Here is an 18,896-nt window from a genome sequence, read left to right as displayed (position 1 = left end):
GTCATGTGCAGCCCAGACCAGATAAGGCTGGCAGACTTAGTTCCCGAGAGGATATTAAAAAGATCCCACCTGATTCACTAATGACAGTCAACCATGGTTATGTGATCATCATAAGACTTTTTAAATCCAGATTTTCATTGAATTCGAATTTCACTATCTGTGGTGACAGGATTTGAACCAGCGAGCCCAGAGCTTTACCCTGGACTCACCCAGTGACAATACCACAATGCCACCGCCTCCTGTCTTATTCAGCCACATTTTCTTTTCCTGTCATTGGCAGCCATGCTTCAGCTCTAAGCTCTGGAGTCTATGTCTCAAAACTTCATCTTAAACCTCTCCCTCCTCATCAAAGTTACTCCTTTTAACCTATATCTTTGGGTCACTCATCCAAATGCCCCTCCCAAGCTAATGTCATCGCTCTCTTGTTAAGCTCCTGTCTTGAGTCATTCCACTTGGCTGTAAGTTGTCGTCCTCGTGCAATGCTGGAAGCGCCTTGCGGAACATGTCTGTTCAGGCCACAAACATGATCGCAGCCTCCCAGTCGCTTGCCATTTCAGTACACCAGCTTGCTGTGAGGCTCTTGTCTTCAGTCCTCAGCCTTGCTGCGCTGTTTCAGTGCAGCTCAGTGCTAGCCTAAGCAAGTGATGAGGGTATCACAGTGGCACAGTGGTTAGCGCTGCTGCCTCACAGCACCATGAACCGGATTCAATTCCAGCCTCAGGTCACTGTCTGTGTGGAGTTTGCACATTCTCCCCGTATATGCCTGTGTTTCCTCCGGGTGCTACGGTTTCCTCCCACACTCCTGTTCCTCCGCCTCCTGTCTTAGGTTGATTGCGGGTTAGGTTGATTGGAATTGCTAAATTTACCCTGTTATCAGGGGGGATTGGCAAGGTAAATGAGGGTCACTGGGTGGGATGGTGACTGGTACAGACTCGATAGACGGAATGGCCTCCTTCTGTACTGCAGGATTCTCTAATTCTATAAACAGCAGCTGTACAGCCTTCAGTGCTCGACATTGTGTTGAATAGTTTCAGATCATGAACTTTGTCCCCCATTTTAATCTGTTTGTTTTTGTCCTGTGCTATTCTTACCCTTGTCAGTCATGTTTTTCCCTTGAACATAGAACATTACATCACTGGAACAGGCCCTTTGGCCCCTCCAAACCTGCGCCGACCATGCTGCCTGACTGAACTAAAACTCCCAACCCTTCCGGGGACCATATCCCTCCATTCCCATCCGATATGTACTTGTCCAGACGCCCCTTAAAAGTTGCTATCGTATCTGCTTTGGGTCAGAGCTGCTCATTGTTCAGCTATTCACTCTGACCAGCTGCTTTGTTTATCATGGTTACCACTGCCTTTTCATTTTGTTCCATGACACCTTTGCAATTTAACCTTCCCTGCTCTCCACCCCATCCTAAAACTTTCCCTTTCACTGTTCCTCCCGTCACCCCTTTAAACAGCAGAAAGCCGTCACATTTCCACATTTCGTTTCTGAGGAAGAATCCTATTCGACTCGAAATGTGAACTTGTCCTCTTTCCACAATTTTTTTCTTATCCATTTGCGGGACATGGGCGCTGCTGGCTGGGCCAGCATTTATTGCCCAACTCGAGTTGCCAAGAGCGTTTGAGAGTCAATCACATTGCTGTGGCTCCGGAGTCACATGTAGGCCAGACCGGGTAACGACGGCAGATTTCCCTTCCTCAAGGACATTAGTGAACCAAATGGGTTTTTCTGAGAATCGACAATGGTTTCGTGGTCATCGGTGGATTCTTAATTCCTGATTTTTTTTTTAATTGAATTCAAATTTCACCATCTGCCATAGCAGGATTCGAGTCCAATTCCCCAGAACATTAGCTGAGCTTTCGGATTAATAGTCTAGCAATAATACCACTGGGCCATCGCATTCCAGCTGCTGCCACACCTGCCTGCCAAGGATTTGTAGCCAGTTCTTGTCTTATCTCCAATTTCCAGCATCTGCGCTATTTTGCTTTCATTATACTCGGGAGACTTGCCTTACTCATTCACCTGTTCTGAGTACAATAACAGCTTGCCTGGCTTTGCCAATGGGAAAGGATGGGTGAGGTGGTGAGAATGGCAGCATTTTCTTCCATATCTCAGCTACGACTTCAAGGATGTTCAAGCTGTGGGTTTTTTAACCCTTTCTTTGGTAACAATAAAAGTATTCACTCTTTGCTTTTATGTTCTCAGTGAAGTTATTGCAAAGTGACCAAACAAATGGGCGAGCCGAGAAATGATTCACTCTCCAAATATCTGCCTGAAAGACACAAACTTTTTTTCCACACCCTTCAGTCCATTGCCACTTTAAGGGGAATTGGTTGATGGCATTTGGAGTTGATGCTCATATTTGCTCAAACTGTCTGTGTGCACCACTTTGAGGACAGGAACCAGAGCTCCGTCCAACTATTTAACTCGTGGCAGTATCGTCTTTGGTGTGATCTCCAAGCCCATTATTTAATGGCAGAATGAAGTTTGCTGTGTCTTAACTGAATTCCAAAGCTCCTATGATCTGTGAAATTGCTTTCCACGTGGTATTCATCTGAGCTCAAAGCTGCACAACTGGTTAAGATTTCAGCCAGGTTCCATTTGTTTGCTGCCCCTTTTGTCCTTATTGCATGACTATCGTGGTCACATTAGCAGGTTTTGAACCCAAACCGGCAAATTTTCAGAGGTTGGCTCCTCTTGCTGTTAGCTTCCATGGGCAGCAGAGCGGCACAGTGGTTAGCATTGCTGTCTCATAGCGCCAGGGACCAAGGTTTGATTCCCACCTTGGGTCTCTGTATGGAGTTTGCACATTCTCCCCCTGTCTGTGTGGGTTTCATCCGGGTGCTCCTGTTTCCTCCCACAGTCCAAAGACGTATGGATTGCCCGAGAGTGTCAGGGAGAGTAGTGAGGGCAAATACATGGAGTTATGGGGATAGAGCCTGGGTTGGATTGTGGTCAGTGCAGCCTTGATAGGCCAAATGGCCTCCATTTGTACTATAGACTCTGTCATACGAACAATCTGAAGGAGGAGCTGAATTCTACGATGACATCTTTGGGGAGCAATGAGAACCTTGAAACAATGACATGAGTCACTCACACTGAATGTGGAATATCGTATCCAATCCACTGGACAGCTGAAGGTTGGTGGAGTTGGCTTTCCTGCTTAACTGATGCTGCAGCACAAAAGAAGAACTTGGGGAACAGATCAATCCCCAAGTCTACTCTGGATTACTTGTTTAACTTGTGTGGAAGCTGTCTGTTGGACATTTCCCTCACATTCCAATGGTCTGGCTCAGGCAGTGAAGTGGATGTGGACAAACAGGGAAATTTTAACTCTGTCTCCTTTCCCTGTCAAGCCCCACCTCCTTTAAGTTCAGCCCTTTCAAAATGGGCCATCCTGTTAGCTGTGTGCAGTACACAGATAGTGAAGACCATCCACCACAGCATAGTTCATCCATATCTGTTCAAGCACTTTCCAGTTATTAGGTCAGTGAATTTTCTGAGAACTCTGACCTACTTACCAGCTCACAGGTTGAAGCGTTCTGCCCATTTGTCATACTGTCGCAGCTTATGCTGAAAACATGCTTCATATTTATCTTTTCTCCATTGATTGGCATCTTGGGGACCCCCTCACAATGGTCCCTTTCAAAGTTAAGGAGCTTTTACTTCAGCTGAGTTGGGTGCATGTGAGTGTGCTATATTTGTTAAGAATGGCACAATGGTTAGCACTGCTGCCTCACAGCACCAGGAACCCGGTTTCGATTCCCAGCTTGGGACACTGTCTGTGTGGAGTTTACACGTTTTCCCCCATGTATGTGTGGGTTTCCTCCGAGGGCTGCAGTTAAAATGTGCAGGTTCGGTTGATTAGCCATGCTAAATTGACCCGAGTGTCAGGGGGATTAGCAGCGTAAATGTGAGGGTTTACGGAAGTGGGGCCGGGGTGGGATTGTGGTCAATGCAGACTCAGTGGGCCGAATGGCCTCCTTCTGCATTGTGGAGATTCTATGATTGTGTGTGTGTGTGTGTGTGTGTGTGTGTGTGTGTGTGTGTGTATGTATGTTGGGCTTTAATTAACTCTTGCTTCCTTTTTCTGTCTTGTCGCAGGAGGCCAAGTGGTGAACCTGATGAACCAACGATTGCAGACCGGCTTCACTGAGAATGAAGTATTGCAGATATTCTGTGACACGTGTGAAGCAGTCGCAAGGTTGCACCAGTGCAAAACACCCATCATCCACCGGGATTTGAAGGTGATTGAAACTTGTCTATGGAAACCCAATAGTCCAAAGAAAACTGCAGTTTAAAAGTTATTTTCCTTCCCTGTCCTCTACCTGTCTGAAGGGAAGGCCGCGAGAGTGAGTCCGGTTGACTCAACACTTGGTAAAACGTGTCCTCATCTCCAGCATACCAAGTTTAAAGTTTATTTTTTAGTGCCACAAGTAAGCTGACATTAACACTGCAATGAAGTTACTGTGAAAATCCCCTAGTTGCCGCACTCCGGCATCTGTTGGGGTACACTGAGGGAGAATTTAGTATGGCCACTGCACCTAACCAGCACAACTTTTGGACTGTGGGAGGAAACCGGAACACCCGGAGGAAACCCACGCAGGTGCAGGGAGAACGTGTAAACTCCACACAGACAGAGACCCACACTGGGAATCGGACCTGAGTACCTGGTGCTGTGAGGCAGCAATGCTAACCACTGTGCTGCCTCACAAAACTCTCAAACAGAGAGGACACTTGGTCTGATTGCACCATCTTTAATGGGTGAAACTTCCTGATGCTTTTGTGCATTTGGCAAAGTGTCAGAAACCTTGTGCTTCTGTACATGGTGCTGTGTGATACTTGACCACTCACCCATGTGTGAATTGTGGCCACAAAGCATTGTTCTGCCAGGAATCTCCTCCCAATGCCCTTTTCCCACAATTAGTGAGTTGTACACACAAAGCAAGGTCCCGTCCTACATGTATTTGGATCCCCCTCCCACCCTTGTCGACAGAAAGCGTCTGGAGCAGTGTCTTATCTGACAACACAACAGTGCTTCCCCCTCCATCCCTTATCTTTCCCCATGTTGCCCCAGTGTATTGAACCATGAGCAGGTGACAACCCAGAAGATGAAGGTCTATGTCTTTCTTTCTATCCAGTGTGATAAATCATGAGTCCAAAGCAATGCCTTGCTATGTGGAACCTTATTCTTCCTGTCGCTTGGTAAATTATGTGTACAAAGCAGTATCCTGCCACATCACACATCAGAGCATGTTTTTACAGCTGTAATTATTCTGCAGTAATTATTTGTGGTCATTTGTTTTGCAAAACTGCCTGACTTTACTGGCTTCTCTGGTATCTCAGTTGCAGAGGGTGGTGGCGACTGCAAGCCTGAGAGATTCAGATCAGTAAGGTTTAGTAGAATCCATAGAACCCCGACAGTGCAGAAGGAGGCCATTCAGCCCATCAAGTCAGCAACAACTCTCCGAGGGGGCATCTTAACCAGGCATGATTCCCATAACTGCATGTATTTACCCCTCCAATTCCCCTAACCTACACATCTTTGGGCACTAAGGGACAATTTAGCATGGCCAATCCACCATCGTTGGAGTGTGGGAGGAAACCGGAGCACTTGGAGGAATCTCACGCAGACACAGGGAGAACATGCAAACTGCACAGAGACAGATATCCAAGACCGAAATTGAACTCTGGTGCTGTGAGGGGCAGCAGTGCTTGCCACCTTGCTGTCCATGAGTATCTCACTGATGTATAGGCTGTTAGCTGATGCCAGCAGAGGGCTGTAATTTGTCTCTGCTGTCCTGGATTCAGTAATTAAACCAACCAAGGGTTTTTCTTGTTCCTGATTACTGCTCAGTGAGCATGAGTAGGCCATTGAGCCCGCGAGTCAATAAGATCGTGGCTGATCTGATTGTAACCTCAACCCCACATTTCCACCTACTCTCCACTGGCCTTATCTTTACCACAAATCTATTGAGCTCTGCCTTAAAAATATTCAAAGACTCTGCTTCGACTGACTTTTGAGGAACAGAGTTCCAGAGACTCATGGCATTTTAAGAGAAAAATTTTCTCCTCGTCTCTGTCTTAAATGTGTCACCCCTTATTTTAAGGTCGTGACCACTGTTTCTAGATTCTTCCACAAGGGGAATCTTCCTTCCTACATCCTCCCTGTCAAGGCTCTCAGGATCTTGTATGTATCATCCAAGTCACATCTTGCTCTTCTAAACTCCAGCAGTTATAAGCATAGCCTGTCTAACCTTTCCTTATAAGGCAAGACATTCATTTAATGGGACAGCTTGTGTGTGATCAAAGACACAGCACAGGAACAGGCCCTTCGGCCCACCAAGCCTGTACCAATTCCTAATCCAAATTTGGACCCACTTTTTATTGCCCATACACGGTTTTTATCCCTCAGTTTGCCTCCTGTTCATGTGTCTATCAAGATGCCCCTTGAACATTGCTCATGTGCCTGCTTCCGTCATCTCCTCTGGCAGTGCGTTCCAGGGACTCAGCACCCTCAGTGTGAAAAACTTTCCCTGCACGTCTCCCCTAAACCTTGCCCCTCTTGAACCTGTGCCCTCCTGTAGTTGACCTTTCCACCCTGAGATAAAGCCTCTGACTATCCACCCTGTCTATACCCCTCACAATTTTGTAGACCACGATCGGGTCATCCCTCAGCCTCTGTCTTTCCAGTGAAAGCAATCTGAGTTCATCCATCCTCTCCTCATAGCTCAAATCCTCCAGTGTAGGCAACATCCTGATAAACCTTCTTTGCACTCTCTCCAAAGCATCCATGTCCTTCTGGTACAGGCAGTACAGTGACACAGTGATTAGCACTGCTGCCTCACAGCACCAGGGACCCAGACTCAATTCTGGCCTCGGATCACTGTCTCTGCAGAGTTTGCCCATTCTCCCTGTGTCTGCGTGGGTTCCCTTAGGGTGCTTCGGTCTCCTCCCGCAGTCCAAAGATGTGTGAGTTAGGTTGATTGGCCGTGCTAAATTAACCCTTGTGTCAGGATGATTAGCAGAGTAAGTACAGCGGGTTACGGGAATAGGGCCTGGGTGGGATTGTGGTTGGTGCAGAATCTATGGACCAAATGGCCTCCTTCTGTCGGGATTATATGATTCTGACCAGAACTGCATGCAGTACTCCAATTGTGGCCCAACTAAAGTTTTATACGGTACAGTGGTGTGATGCCCTGCGTAAAAGAGTATTCCCACTGGCAGCCACTCCTGAAACTGAGTCAGCGAGAGTGATGAGCTGCTTAAAGAAAGGAAAAGATCAGGATTTATTTGATTTTGCTGTACTAAATATATCATGTCAGGGTTCTGCCAGGGAATTGTGCATTTAAAAATCTGTGCTGTTTGCTTGTGGCGGATTGAGGACACACAGCTCAATGGTTCTGTTTACTCAGTGTTTGTAATCTTCCTCTTCAGGTTGAGAATATACTGCTTCATGATAAAGGACATTATGTCCTCTGTGATTTTGGCAGTGCAACCAATAAATTCCAGAACCCTCAGCTCGAAGGAGTCAATGCAGTTGAAGACGAAATTAAAAAGTAAGTGTCTGTATTTTTTTCATGTTCCTCAAGAATTAAGTACCTAAGTGGTGGGGGAGCTTAGCAAAAATTAGCTGCTGTCATGTGGCAGATGTGATAATGACACTGGAAGTTTAACTGACAAATTGAGCCCTGATTCCCATCATGTTAAAGTTTATGTATTAGTGTCACAAGTAGGCTTACATTAACACTGCATTGAAGTCACTGTGAAAATCTCCTAGTCGCCACACTCTGGCGCCCGTTCGGGTACGCTGAGGGAGAATTTGGCACAGCCAACGCACCTAACCAGCACATCTTTCAGAATGTGGGAGGAAACTGGAGCACCAGGAGGAAACCCATACAGAGACTGTGCAGACTCTGCACAGACAGTGACCCCAGCCGGGAATCGAACCCGGGCCCCTGGCACTGTGAGGCAGCAATGCTAACCACTGGGCCACTGTGCTGCCCCATCAGGATAAGTTTCTCAAGTTGGATTTAATAAGCCTCTTAGTTTCTGGACTTTCAGAGAAAGGAACTTGACACAGTCTTAAAACACAATGCTGCCAATCTGAAACTGAAAACAGAAAATCGTGGGAATAATCAGCGGATCTGGCAGCATTTGTGGAGAGAGAGAAAAACAGTTAACATTGCAGGCCCCGACATTTTTCCACAACTGATTGGCCTGGAGCATTGACTCTGCCTTCTTGGATGTTGCTGAGTATTTCCAGAATCTGCTGCTTTTGCCAAGTTGGGACTATTATCTTGTCCAGCTGATAGATGATCCTGCTGGATTCGCAAAGCCGTTTCGTGAAGCAGGAAACGAACTGACCACCTTCTTTGCTCAACTGCAGTTCAGCTGTACATAAGGCAGTCAGCCAAATGCTCAGAGTAGCTTTTTCATCAGAACCCCAACATGCAGAAGGAGGCCATTCGTCCCAGTGAGTCTGCGCTGACTCTCCGATAGACCATCTTACCCCCGCCCTATCCCCGTAACCCCACGCATTTAACCCGCTAATCCCCCTAACCTACACATCTTTGGACGTTTAAGGGCAATTTAGTGTGGCCAATCCACTTAACCCGCCCATCTTTGGAGTGTGGGAAGAAACCGGAGCACCTGGAAGAAACCCACGCAGACACGGGGAGAATGTGCAAAACTCCGCACAGACAGTGACCCAAGCTGGGAATTGAACTGGATCCCTGGCACTGTGATGCAACTGTGTTAACCCACTGTGCCACTCCACTGTCCATGTTTCTGTGAAAAGGAACGAGCTGTTGTTCCACCTATGGAAGGTAGGGTAACATTTTGAGTTATAAAATAGATTTCCAATCAGATTGTCACTCAGCCTTTTTCCACCCACAGTGACTGATTTGAGCATTTCTAGCTGTTTATGTAACTGAGCGTAATCTCCTTTCTGACAAGAGTTGCAACCTTCTAATCCCCAAGGCTCCCTTTGTGATAAGAGTCTTTCCATCGCAACGAAAGGAGCTGTTCAGCGGTTGCAAGACGAGGAACACGATGCCCTGTGCTCGAGGTATCTTGCAGACAGCATCAATACCTCAGGAATTGTCCCTGCTTCAAAGGATGTCATTGTGCTTCTGACGAAATGTTGCAGCCAAGAATTATAAAACTGGAGCTAAATATGAGAGATCCCATCACAATGCCTACAGCTGAAAGCTGAATGGCTTCACTCTGAGCGAAAAATCAATCCTGATGATGATCCATGTTTTACAATGAATCAGCATGAAATTACTACATGATGGATACAATGGGCTGGAACTTCACCTGACTCGGTCTTCTGGCATCTCTGTGGCCTTCTATTCACCTCCCATTCTGGTAAAACTCAGTGGCTGAAAATAATCGGGAGAGAACTGTAATATGGAGGTATTCCCACTTGTACCAAAATGTTTTGAGAAGTCAGCGCTGCCAGGATTTTTCCATGATGGATTGCTGTTTATGAATGCAGTTTCAGGACCCAACGCTGCAACACAATGTCCACAGGAGTTGCAGAAATGGTTTTGAACAAGATCTTGGTGCAGTAATCGTTTTGTTTTCTTCAAAAAAATCAAGTTCTCGACATGGGCCATTTCTCTTGGACAGCAGTGAGATTTCATTTGCCGCAAAGCTGGACTGACACCCTTGGAGAGTTCGGCTGATGAGCGGAAAGTTCACATCGGGTTTTCCAGCCCATTGGCATTCACTTTATACCACGGAATTCACTGAGCGACTGTGTACCTGGAATTGCTTTTGTTACAGACCTCAGTGATGAAGTGCGTCACAGAGGTGGGGGGGCGGTGAGGAACACAAAAACAGACACTGGGTTGAAACTGCGCCAGATGCACTGCGAAGGTTCGAGAAGGCGACTCCCTTGCCTTCTCAAGGGGACTTGGGGATGGGCTTTGCCAGTGATGACCACATCATCCACCAGAGTCATAGTATTGAAACTCCAAATGAGCATCAGACAAAAAAACAAAGAGAAGTACAGCACAGGAACAGGCCCTTCAGCCCTTCAAGCCTGTGCCGATCATGAAACTAAAACCGGAGATACCGAGTCCATATCCTTCCATTCCCATCCTATTCATGTATCCGTCTAGTTGCCTCTTAAGTGCCATTATTGTACTTGCTCCCACCACCTCCCTGGGCACCGCCTTCCAGACAGTCACCACCCTCTTGCAAAACAACTTGCCTCACACATCTCCTCTAAACTATTCCCCATGCACCTTAAACCTATGTCCCGCCTAGTACTTGACTTTTCTACCCTAGGAAAGAGCATCTGACTATCCACTCTGTCCATATCACTCATAATCTTGCAACTCCCAATCAGGGTGACTGCTCAACCTCCGTTGTTCCAGTGAGAATAAACCGAGTTTGTTCAAATCTCGGATTCCATGAGGGATAGCGTTGAAATTTTGATAATACTTGCATGTAACCTCTGATCAATCACACTTCAGACGTCACAAACAGCTCTGATTTACCATTAGGAAAAAAGGCATTGGAGAAGATGCAGAAGAGGTGCCCTAGGATGGTACCAAACTGATTTGTTATTATTGGTGGATTTTGCAAACACTGGAGCTCTTTTCTGGAGAAAAGAGAAGGCTGAGGGATGGCAGTGAAATTATTTGTCAGAGAAGGCTCAGAGAAAATAGTGCGAACTTCATTTTGGTAACTTGGGTCTTGCCCCACCTGGTTGAAGCACTGGGACAGGAGCCCCACATTGTCTCCTTGGGGACGGCCCATCAGAACATGGTGCCCATGAGGCATTTTACTCGTGTCAGGCCTTCCTCAGGATCCCCTGAGAGTGCTGGTCAGTTCAAGGTCAGGCACTTTCCATTGCTTATCAGTGCCACCGGACAGAGTCTCAGGCACCTCCTCTCCCGGTGAAATGCCCATGCATGCACACAAACAATCTCCAAACCAAGGGCAGGAGACCTTAAAGTCTGAGCAATGTTGTGGACATGAGCAGAATGAGATAGTTGCCAATAAATCCTCTGGGGAATCCATGGGGAACTTCTTTCTCCACAATGAGGCCCTGATTTGATGTCTGGTCCAGAAGACAAGAATCTTTGACAGTGCAGCACTCCTGAGTCTTGCACTGGCGTGTCAGCCCCTTTGTTTTTGTTCAGGACCTGAAGCAGGACTTGAACCCACAACCTTGTAACTGAGAATGTGAGCAACTTAGCCACAGCTGATGAGATATGTGGTACGAAGCATTGCCATTATATCGTGATTCCCGAAACTCTGATAGGAATCCAATGTATTTGGTGATGTCAGGTCAGTCACTGTGTTGATATAAAGCTGAGTTTTAACCATCTCCACTCTGAGAAGCAACGCTCCCATTCATCTTGACCAAGAAAATGGAACTGCATGTGGCCAGCCACCTGGGTGACAGAGAGCCCCATTTCACGAATACACCTGTCTCTGACCTACGCTCACTACACCAGGCAGGAGCTGGAACTGTTCCCAAGTGTGGATAGTGTGGATGGCAACCCTTTGGCAACGAAGCAATTAAAAAAACAAAGTTTTATTTGAACTCATCTCGAGCATTGTTCCCAATACAAATAATATATTGTTTCTGTTTTTAACTTATCTGAATTTTAGTGAGGACGATAAGAGGCCTGAAGATGATTTCACAGTTCCAATATGTTGTGAAATGGAATCTCCACTCGAATCCAAGTTGACCAGTGATCACCAGAAATGATGTCACCATAGAACCTCTCCAGTACAGAAGGAGGCCATTTGGTTCATCTTGTCTGTACCAATTCTCTGGAAGAGTCTCTTACCCAGGCACCCACCCCCTCACCGCTCTGTCCACATAACCACACGCATTTACCATGGCTAATTCACCTCATAGAAACATAGAAGATAGGAGCAAGAGGAGGCCGTTTGGCCCTTTTGAGCCTGCTCCGCCATTCATTACGGTCATGGCTGATCATCCAACTCAGTGGCCTAACCCTGCTTTCTCCTTATAACCTTTGATCCCATTTACCCCATAACATATCTAGCCGCCTCTTGAATACATTCAATGTTTTGGCATCAACCACTTCTTGTGGGAATGAATTCCACAGGCTCACCACTTTCTGGGTGAAGAAATGTCTCCTCACCTCCGTCCCAAATGGTCTACCCTGAATCTTTTGACTGTGACCCCTGGTTCTGGACACCCCCGCCATTGGGAATATTCTTCTACCTGTCCAGTCCTATCAGATGTTTTTATGAGATCACCTCTCCTTCATTGGAATTCCAGTGAAAACAATCCTAATCTCGTCAATCTCTCCACATACATCATAATTCTACAGATGACTTGAAGGATTATTGAAGCTCGGAGTCCAACCTATGTCCCAAGTAGTTTGCTTCCTCCACTGAGTCATTGACCATAGATGGTACTCAGCTCTGTTGTACCTGTAGTAGTTGAATCTGTTTCATGTGTGAATGGCTGACAAATGATGAAAATTGCCTGGCAGTGAGTTTATCCAATTTTTCTTTCTGAACGCAAGTCAGGTCATGCCTGAAGGAAGTTATTAAGTTGGAAGAGTAGAAGGAAACAGTGGTGGTTGTTTTGGTGTGTTTCAGAAAGTGTTGGGAGCAATATGAGATGGGTCAAGTGTTGAGACTCACTGGGAAAATGTCAGGTTCGGTGTTTTATCCTTGCTCCTCCCCATCCTTGAAGAATATTGATGCCAGTTTTGTTACGAATCCCAGGGTTAGTCTTGAATTAAGTTCTTCTTCAGTTTTAATTGTGTACAGTGCTAGAAATATCAAAAAAGCTTTTTCTGCCCTTTCTGAAGATGATCTCATGTCATTGATAACAAGTGAAGCTTGTGTCAACAAGTGTCCTGACCACACACCATCATTCTGTGTTTCCATGTGTGATTTCAAGAAGAAATTGGATCTAGCTCTTGGGGCGAAAGGGATCAAAGAATATGGGGGGAAGACAAGATCAGGGTATTGAATTTGATGACCAGCCATGATTATGATGAATGGTGCAGCAGGCTTGAAGGGCTGAATGGCCTACTGCTGCTTCGACTTTCTATGTTTCTGTGTCACGCATGGAGCTGATATTGGAGCAGACTTGTATTTTGTGGCTATTATCAAATCAGCAGGCTTCTGCTTTGGTGTGTGAAAAGCAGTGAGCTGCTTTAATGTTTGTGTCATGACCCCAAAATAATGTCATGACACAGACAGACTGACTCGCAGGATTGGTTCAGTGCCACTTCTGAAGCTCCATTTTAATGTTTTTTGACACTGTTTTCCAGCCCTGTCCTCCAGCAGAAGCTGCACTTTGAACAGGAGGTGGGGTGGGATGTTGAAACAGTGGGAAGGAATTCCAAGAAGGAAGAGAATATTGCTGTCTTTTTTTCCTCTGCTTCCCGAAAGTAGAGTGCAAGCAATGATCTGGACTATTGCTATCCTCTTTTGACTCGTTTTAACAAAATCCTCTGGATTTGTTAGCAGTGTTTAAGGAATGATCCATAACAAAGCAGGGAAGAAATTGTCGGCCCTGACCCAGGGTAGGTTCCTGTGATACTGTGTGTCCACTTTCAGAAACAATTGCTGGCAGAAGCCGGAGAATTGGTAGTGTGGGGCGAAGAGGAGCGCGCACACAGGCTGGTTCAGTTTGCCCTGCCAAGACTCCGATGGAACAGAAAAGCATCCTAATAGAACGGAAGATCCAGATCCTGCAGCCAATTATGATCTAATAGGTGTCGAAGTACGAAAATATCTCCAGACTTGTTGAGCAGAAGATTTAGTAACAACAGAAATTCTCAACAGGCATTCCATAATATTTCTCTAAAGAAGAGAATGTTTTTTGGCTGATGTATTCAGATCTCTGACAATAAAAAGAAAAATGCATTCAACAAATTGATTTTTGTCAATATTATTTTTATGGGCTTGAGCTTTCTGTTCTGAGTAGCTGTAATTTATGACTATATATAGTCACGCATTAAAGGAAACATGCATATATGTAGTATGAAACCATTTGTTTCCACGTCCTGCCTTGCCAACCGAAAGGTTTGATCTATTTCTATAAAAATGAGTCAGTTCAGCCTCTGCTTTCTGTCTGGGGTTGTTGCACATGATGTGAAAAAGCACTGCCAAGTTCCACATGTACGCTCACGAAGCCCAACTCCACCTCACCAGCGCTTCTCTCCATCCCTCCGCTGTCTTGATTAGTAACGTTTGTCCAATGTACAGAGTGAACTTAGTTTTTCTCCAGTTAAAGATCGGGACAACTCAAAGAGAAACTCTCTTCCCAAGCCACTGACCACATTGTCTTTCTGGCAGCCATTTGGGACCAGGTCAGACAGTTTGCAACCTTGTTGTCGTAGTTAGCCCCCGAGCCAATCTTCAAACCACACATAGATTGCGTCGTGAAGACCACCTACTGCCACACCTGTAACTGCTGACTCCATCCTTGCCTTAGCCTATCTGCTGCTGATGTCCTCGACTGGACAATTCGAGTGTTGGCTAACCTGGCTGAACCATCATTCAATCTTCCATCTGATATAAACTTGAGCTGATCCAAAACTCTGCTGCCCATTTCCAAACTCATACCAAGCCTTCTTCATGATTGGGCTTGCTGACCCACATTGATTCTGAGAATCATAGAATCCCTACAGTTCAGAGGAAGCCATTCGGCCCATCAAGTCTGCACCGACCACAATCCAACCTGTACCCATAAACCCATGCATCTACCCAACTAGTCCCCCTGACACTGAGGAACAATTTAGCACAGCCAATCCACCTACCTTCACATCATTGGACAATGGGAGGAAACCGGAGCACCCAGAGGAAACTCACACAGTCACAGGGAGAACGTGCAAACTCCACACAAATAGTGACCCAAACTGGGAATCGAACCCGGGTCCCTGGCGGTGAGGCGGTAGTACTAACCATTGTGCCACCATGCCGCCCTTAGTTTAAAATTTCTTGTTCTTAGGTTTCTCCATGGTCCTTCCCAGCCCTCTGAGATTTCTGTACTCCCTCAAATCGGGCCTCTTGACCATCCTCAATTCTTATTCCTTCACAATTAAGATGCCTTGGCTCCGTACATAAACATCTCTCTTCTCCTTCAAGATGTTTGTTAAAAGCCCACATCTTGGACAAGCCCCTAGTCACCTGACCTCACATACCCTTGCTTGGTGTGGTGTCAGACTTTGTACGGTGACACTCTTGTGAAGCATCTTGTGCTTTATATGATGTGTTACTGAAGGTTGTACACGTCCTGGCTCACATGTCATAAATTATTTGGAAATGCAGGTTATCTGACGGACCATAACAAAAAGCAGGAGAGATTAATGTTCTGTTGATCGGACGGATTTTGGCTGAAGCAGTAATGTGGTCAACCATTGGGAAAATTTTCCTCACTCTTCACCTCTCCTCTCTCTCTTTTTTTCTCTCTCTCTCTCTCTCTCACACACACACACACACACACACACACACACACACACACACACACACACACACACACACACACGCACGCACACCCCCCCCCCCCCAGTTTCATTTCAAACCGCATCAGTACTGCCTCAAGCAGCTTTAGAAGGTAGGATCTATTCAGATAAAAGTTGTTTCTTTTCAGTGATAAATAAAACATCCAAGTGACAACAGTAGCAGGAATTTGCTCTGTCCCCTGAAAGACTAAAGCCAAGATTTCCAATCAAACCCATGTAAATTGTGAAACATCATTCCTCCTTCTTCCTGTTTTTCAGGTACACAACTCTGTCCTACCGAGCCCCTGAAATGGTCAACCTTTACTGTGGCAAACCTATAACCACGAAGGCTGATATTTGGGTGAGTAGAAGGAAGCCTTTCTGCTACGAATGGGAGAGCACTTACTTGACAGGATACATTTACTCAAGAATTTCCTGATTATGTACTGCTGATACAAAGACAATTATTGGAAAAAGGATGCCCAGATAACTAACAGATTGGACAACATTACCAGCAATGCAAACAAAGCAAACTTGCATTTGTATAGCACCTTCCACAATCTTCAGGACATCCCAGTGTACTCGGCAACCAGTTTGAATTTTTTCCCCCAAGAGCATTCCATTTTGTAGTGTAGACAATCTGTGCACAGAAGGTGTATTTATTTTTAGTTTATATTTCAGTGCCACATATAAGCTTATGTTAACATGGCAGTAAAATTGCTGTGAAAGTCCCCTCATCACCACACTCGGAGAATTTAGCACGGCCATTGCACCTAACCAGGAATTTGGGAGGAAATCGGAGCACCCGGAGGAAATCCATGCAGACAAGGGGAGAACGTGCAGACTCTATACAGTCACTCAAGCCAGGAATTGAACCCGGGCCCCTGGTGTTGTGAGGCAGCAGTGCTAACCACTGTGCCAGCATGCCACCCAATCAAAGCAGCATGACGTTGATGGCATCATAGCAGAAAATGAAGCTGCCTCACACTGATGTACATTATACATTTCAGCGTTTCATTTCCCTGCAGTAACATTTCACTGGTAATCAGTAGGCAGTCACAAGGTTGCCTGTCTGGTTGCAATGGATTTTGCCCTGAATCTTGGTCAGATTACCAAACTGCTGTACTTGCTCTGAAAAATATTTACAGCAGGGCAGGATACACGAGCAGTGTTTGTTTGTATAATGGGAGTTAATGGCATGATAACTAAGATCGACATGTTTTGCCTGCAGCAAATCCAGATGGGTTCACTTTAGGCTGAGAGTTCTGAATGTTAGAAAGCTCTGTGCATATTTAAGGTTTGAATTGCTTGTGCAAATTTATTTTTTAAGAAAGCAATCACCAAAGGCAAAGTTAGGCTGTTGACTTTTTCAGTCACCATAATTGCTGGCCACCGCTCCCAGCCCCGTTCTGAGAAGGAGCTCGCCTTGAAACCTGGCATGGCTTCATTCCCTCCCTCCCCTAGGGCATCACTGTTACACAGAAACTCCGGCTACTTTCACCAGTTGCTATTCATCCCTTATCCTATGAGCTGAACTTGTAAAAACAAAAAAAAATCGATAACTGGAAAAGGTGGATTTGGAAAATGTTTTGATGCCAGATTTTGGCTTTGTCAGTTGTTGAAGCGAATGATACAAGAGGACAGCTGGTATTGTTTGTTTTATTCATTCGTGGGACATGGGTGTCGCTGGCTGACCAACATTTATTGCCCATCCCGAGTTGCCCTTGGAGGGCAGTTAAGAGTCAACCACATTGCTGTGGCTCTGGAGTCACATGAAGGCCAGACCATGTAAGGAGGGCAGATTTCCTTCCCTGAAGACATTAATGAACCTGATAGGTTTTTCCAACAATGGTTTCATGGTCAGCAGTAGCTTCTCAATTCCACATATTTTTTGAATTCAAATTACATCATCTGCCGTGATGGGATTAGAACCCAGGCCCCCAGAACATTTGCTGAGTTTCTGGATTGGTAGACTAGCGATAATACCACGAGGCCATTCCCTCCCGAATGGAGGTAATGGTTGTGTGAACTTGGGAAAACTATCTGTGAATCTGATGTTGAATCTTTTCCTTTCTCTGATTGACAGGCTCTTGGATGTTTACTGTACAAACTCTGCTTTTTTACACTACCGTTTGGAGAAAGCCAAGTTGCAATATGTGACGGGAGCTTCACAATTCCAGACAACTCCAAGTACTCCAGCGAGATGCACTGCCTAATAAGTACGCACTCAAATGTTTCTTTCTGTTTCTTCGTTTTCTGCTGGACCCCGTCTGACCTCTTAAGATTAAGAATAGGTTGGGATAGGCTTCCTGTCTGCATCGACTGATTGGCAGATACACCTTCAGAGCGCCCCATCGTCAGAAGTGACCACACTGTTCATTTGGTAGATGTCTGTAAAATCATAGAATCCCTGCAGTGCAGAAAGAGGCCATTTGGCCCAGCGACTCTGCACCGACAACAATCCCACCCAGGCCCTATCCCCGTAACCCCACATATTTACCCTGCTAATCCCTCTGACACGAAGGGGCAATTAAGCATGGTCAATCAACCTCATCCGCACATCTTTGGAGTGTGGGAGGAAACTGGAACACCCAGAGGAAACCCATGCAGATACGGGGAGTGTGTGTAAATTTCACACAGACAGTGACCCAAGCCAGGAATCGAACTGAGGTCCCTGGTGCTGTGAGGCAGCAGTGTGAACCACTGTGCCGATAAAGAATGCGGATGTTGAAACCGAGAGGATTGCCCGCAGTTGAAGACAATCACTTGAGATGTTGGTCACGTAGAGCACTTCTACTCAGGTGATGTGATACTACCTTCCCATCGTCTACTGCCTTTTGCAGGATTGATGGTACATTTGCCACCTTCATAGTCTGCTTGGTGTTCTGCTGTTGTGAGCCAGCTTTCAGCGCTGTTCCCTCCTCTTTATACTGTCCAGTGAAAGAACACAAGGGGACACCTTGCAGTAGCAGAGCTACCATAGTTTGTGGGGATGTGTATCTTTTTTTACCATTTAGAGGGATGTGGGCATCGTTGACTTGCCAGCATTTAGTGCCTCCCCCTGTTTGCCTTTGAGAAAGTGGCAGTGAGATGCCTCCATTTCCTGGGACTGGTCTCTCACGAATGTTACTTGCCACTGATTAGCCCAAGTCTGAATTCTGCCGAGGTCTGAGTGCGTTTGGACGCAGACTGCTTCAGTATCTGAGGGTTTGTGAATGATGCTTTCTGCAGTCATTAGTGAACACCCCCACTTCTGACCTGACGGAGCGAAGGTCCTTGATGAAGTAACTGTGTAATGTGAGTGTCTGAGCTGGAGAGAGGGGGCAGCAGAGAAAATGTGCTTGATTGGTGAAGGTCAGGTAAATTGATATGGAAGGAATGAGAATTGTGGAAGCTGTTACAGCGAAAAGCACATTATGAAAGCAA

General features: G+C 45.9%; 1 protein-coding gene across 13 annotated transcripts in view; it reads left to right on the top strand.

The window, feature by feature from the left end:
- Positions 1 to 18,896, top strand: part of aak1b (AP2 associated kinase 1b) — a 126,077-nt gene that overhangs the window by 31,953 nt on the left and 75,228 nt on the right. For all 13 annotated transcript variants that reach the window (XM_080217246.1, XM_080217239.1, XM_080217242.1 and 10 more), the window contains exons 4-7: positions 4,111 to 4,253; positions 7,444 to 7,565; positions 15,750 to 15,831; positions 17,557 to 17,689. In XM_080217246.1, coding sequence (XP_080073372.1) covers positions 4,111 to 4,253; positions 7,444 to 7,565; positions 15,750 to 15,831; positions 17,557 to 17,689 — 480 coding nt within the window. The remainder of the gene's footprint in view (positions 1 to 4,110; positions 4,254 to 7,443; positions 7,566 to 15,749; positions 15,832 to 17,556; positions 17,690 to 18,896) is intronic.

This window comes from Carcharhinus amblyrhynchos, chromosome 34, assembly GCF_965287045.1.
Source record: "Carcharhinus amblyrhynchos chromosome 34, sCarAmb.v2.hapA, whole genome shotgun sequence".
Lineage (NCBI taxonomy): Eukaryota > Metazoa > Chordata > Chondrichthyes > Carcharhiniformes > Carcharhinidae > Carcharhinus > Carcharhinus amblyrhynchos.
Note: the sequence above shows the minus strand (reverse complement) of the source record. Positions and strands in the feature narration are given on the sequence as shown.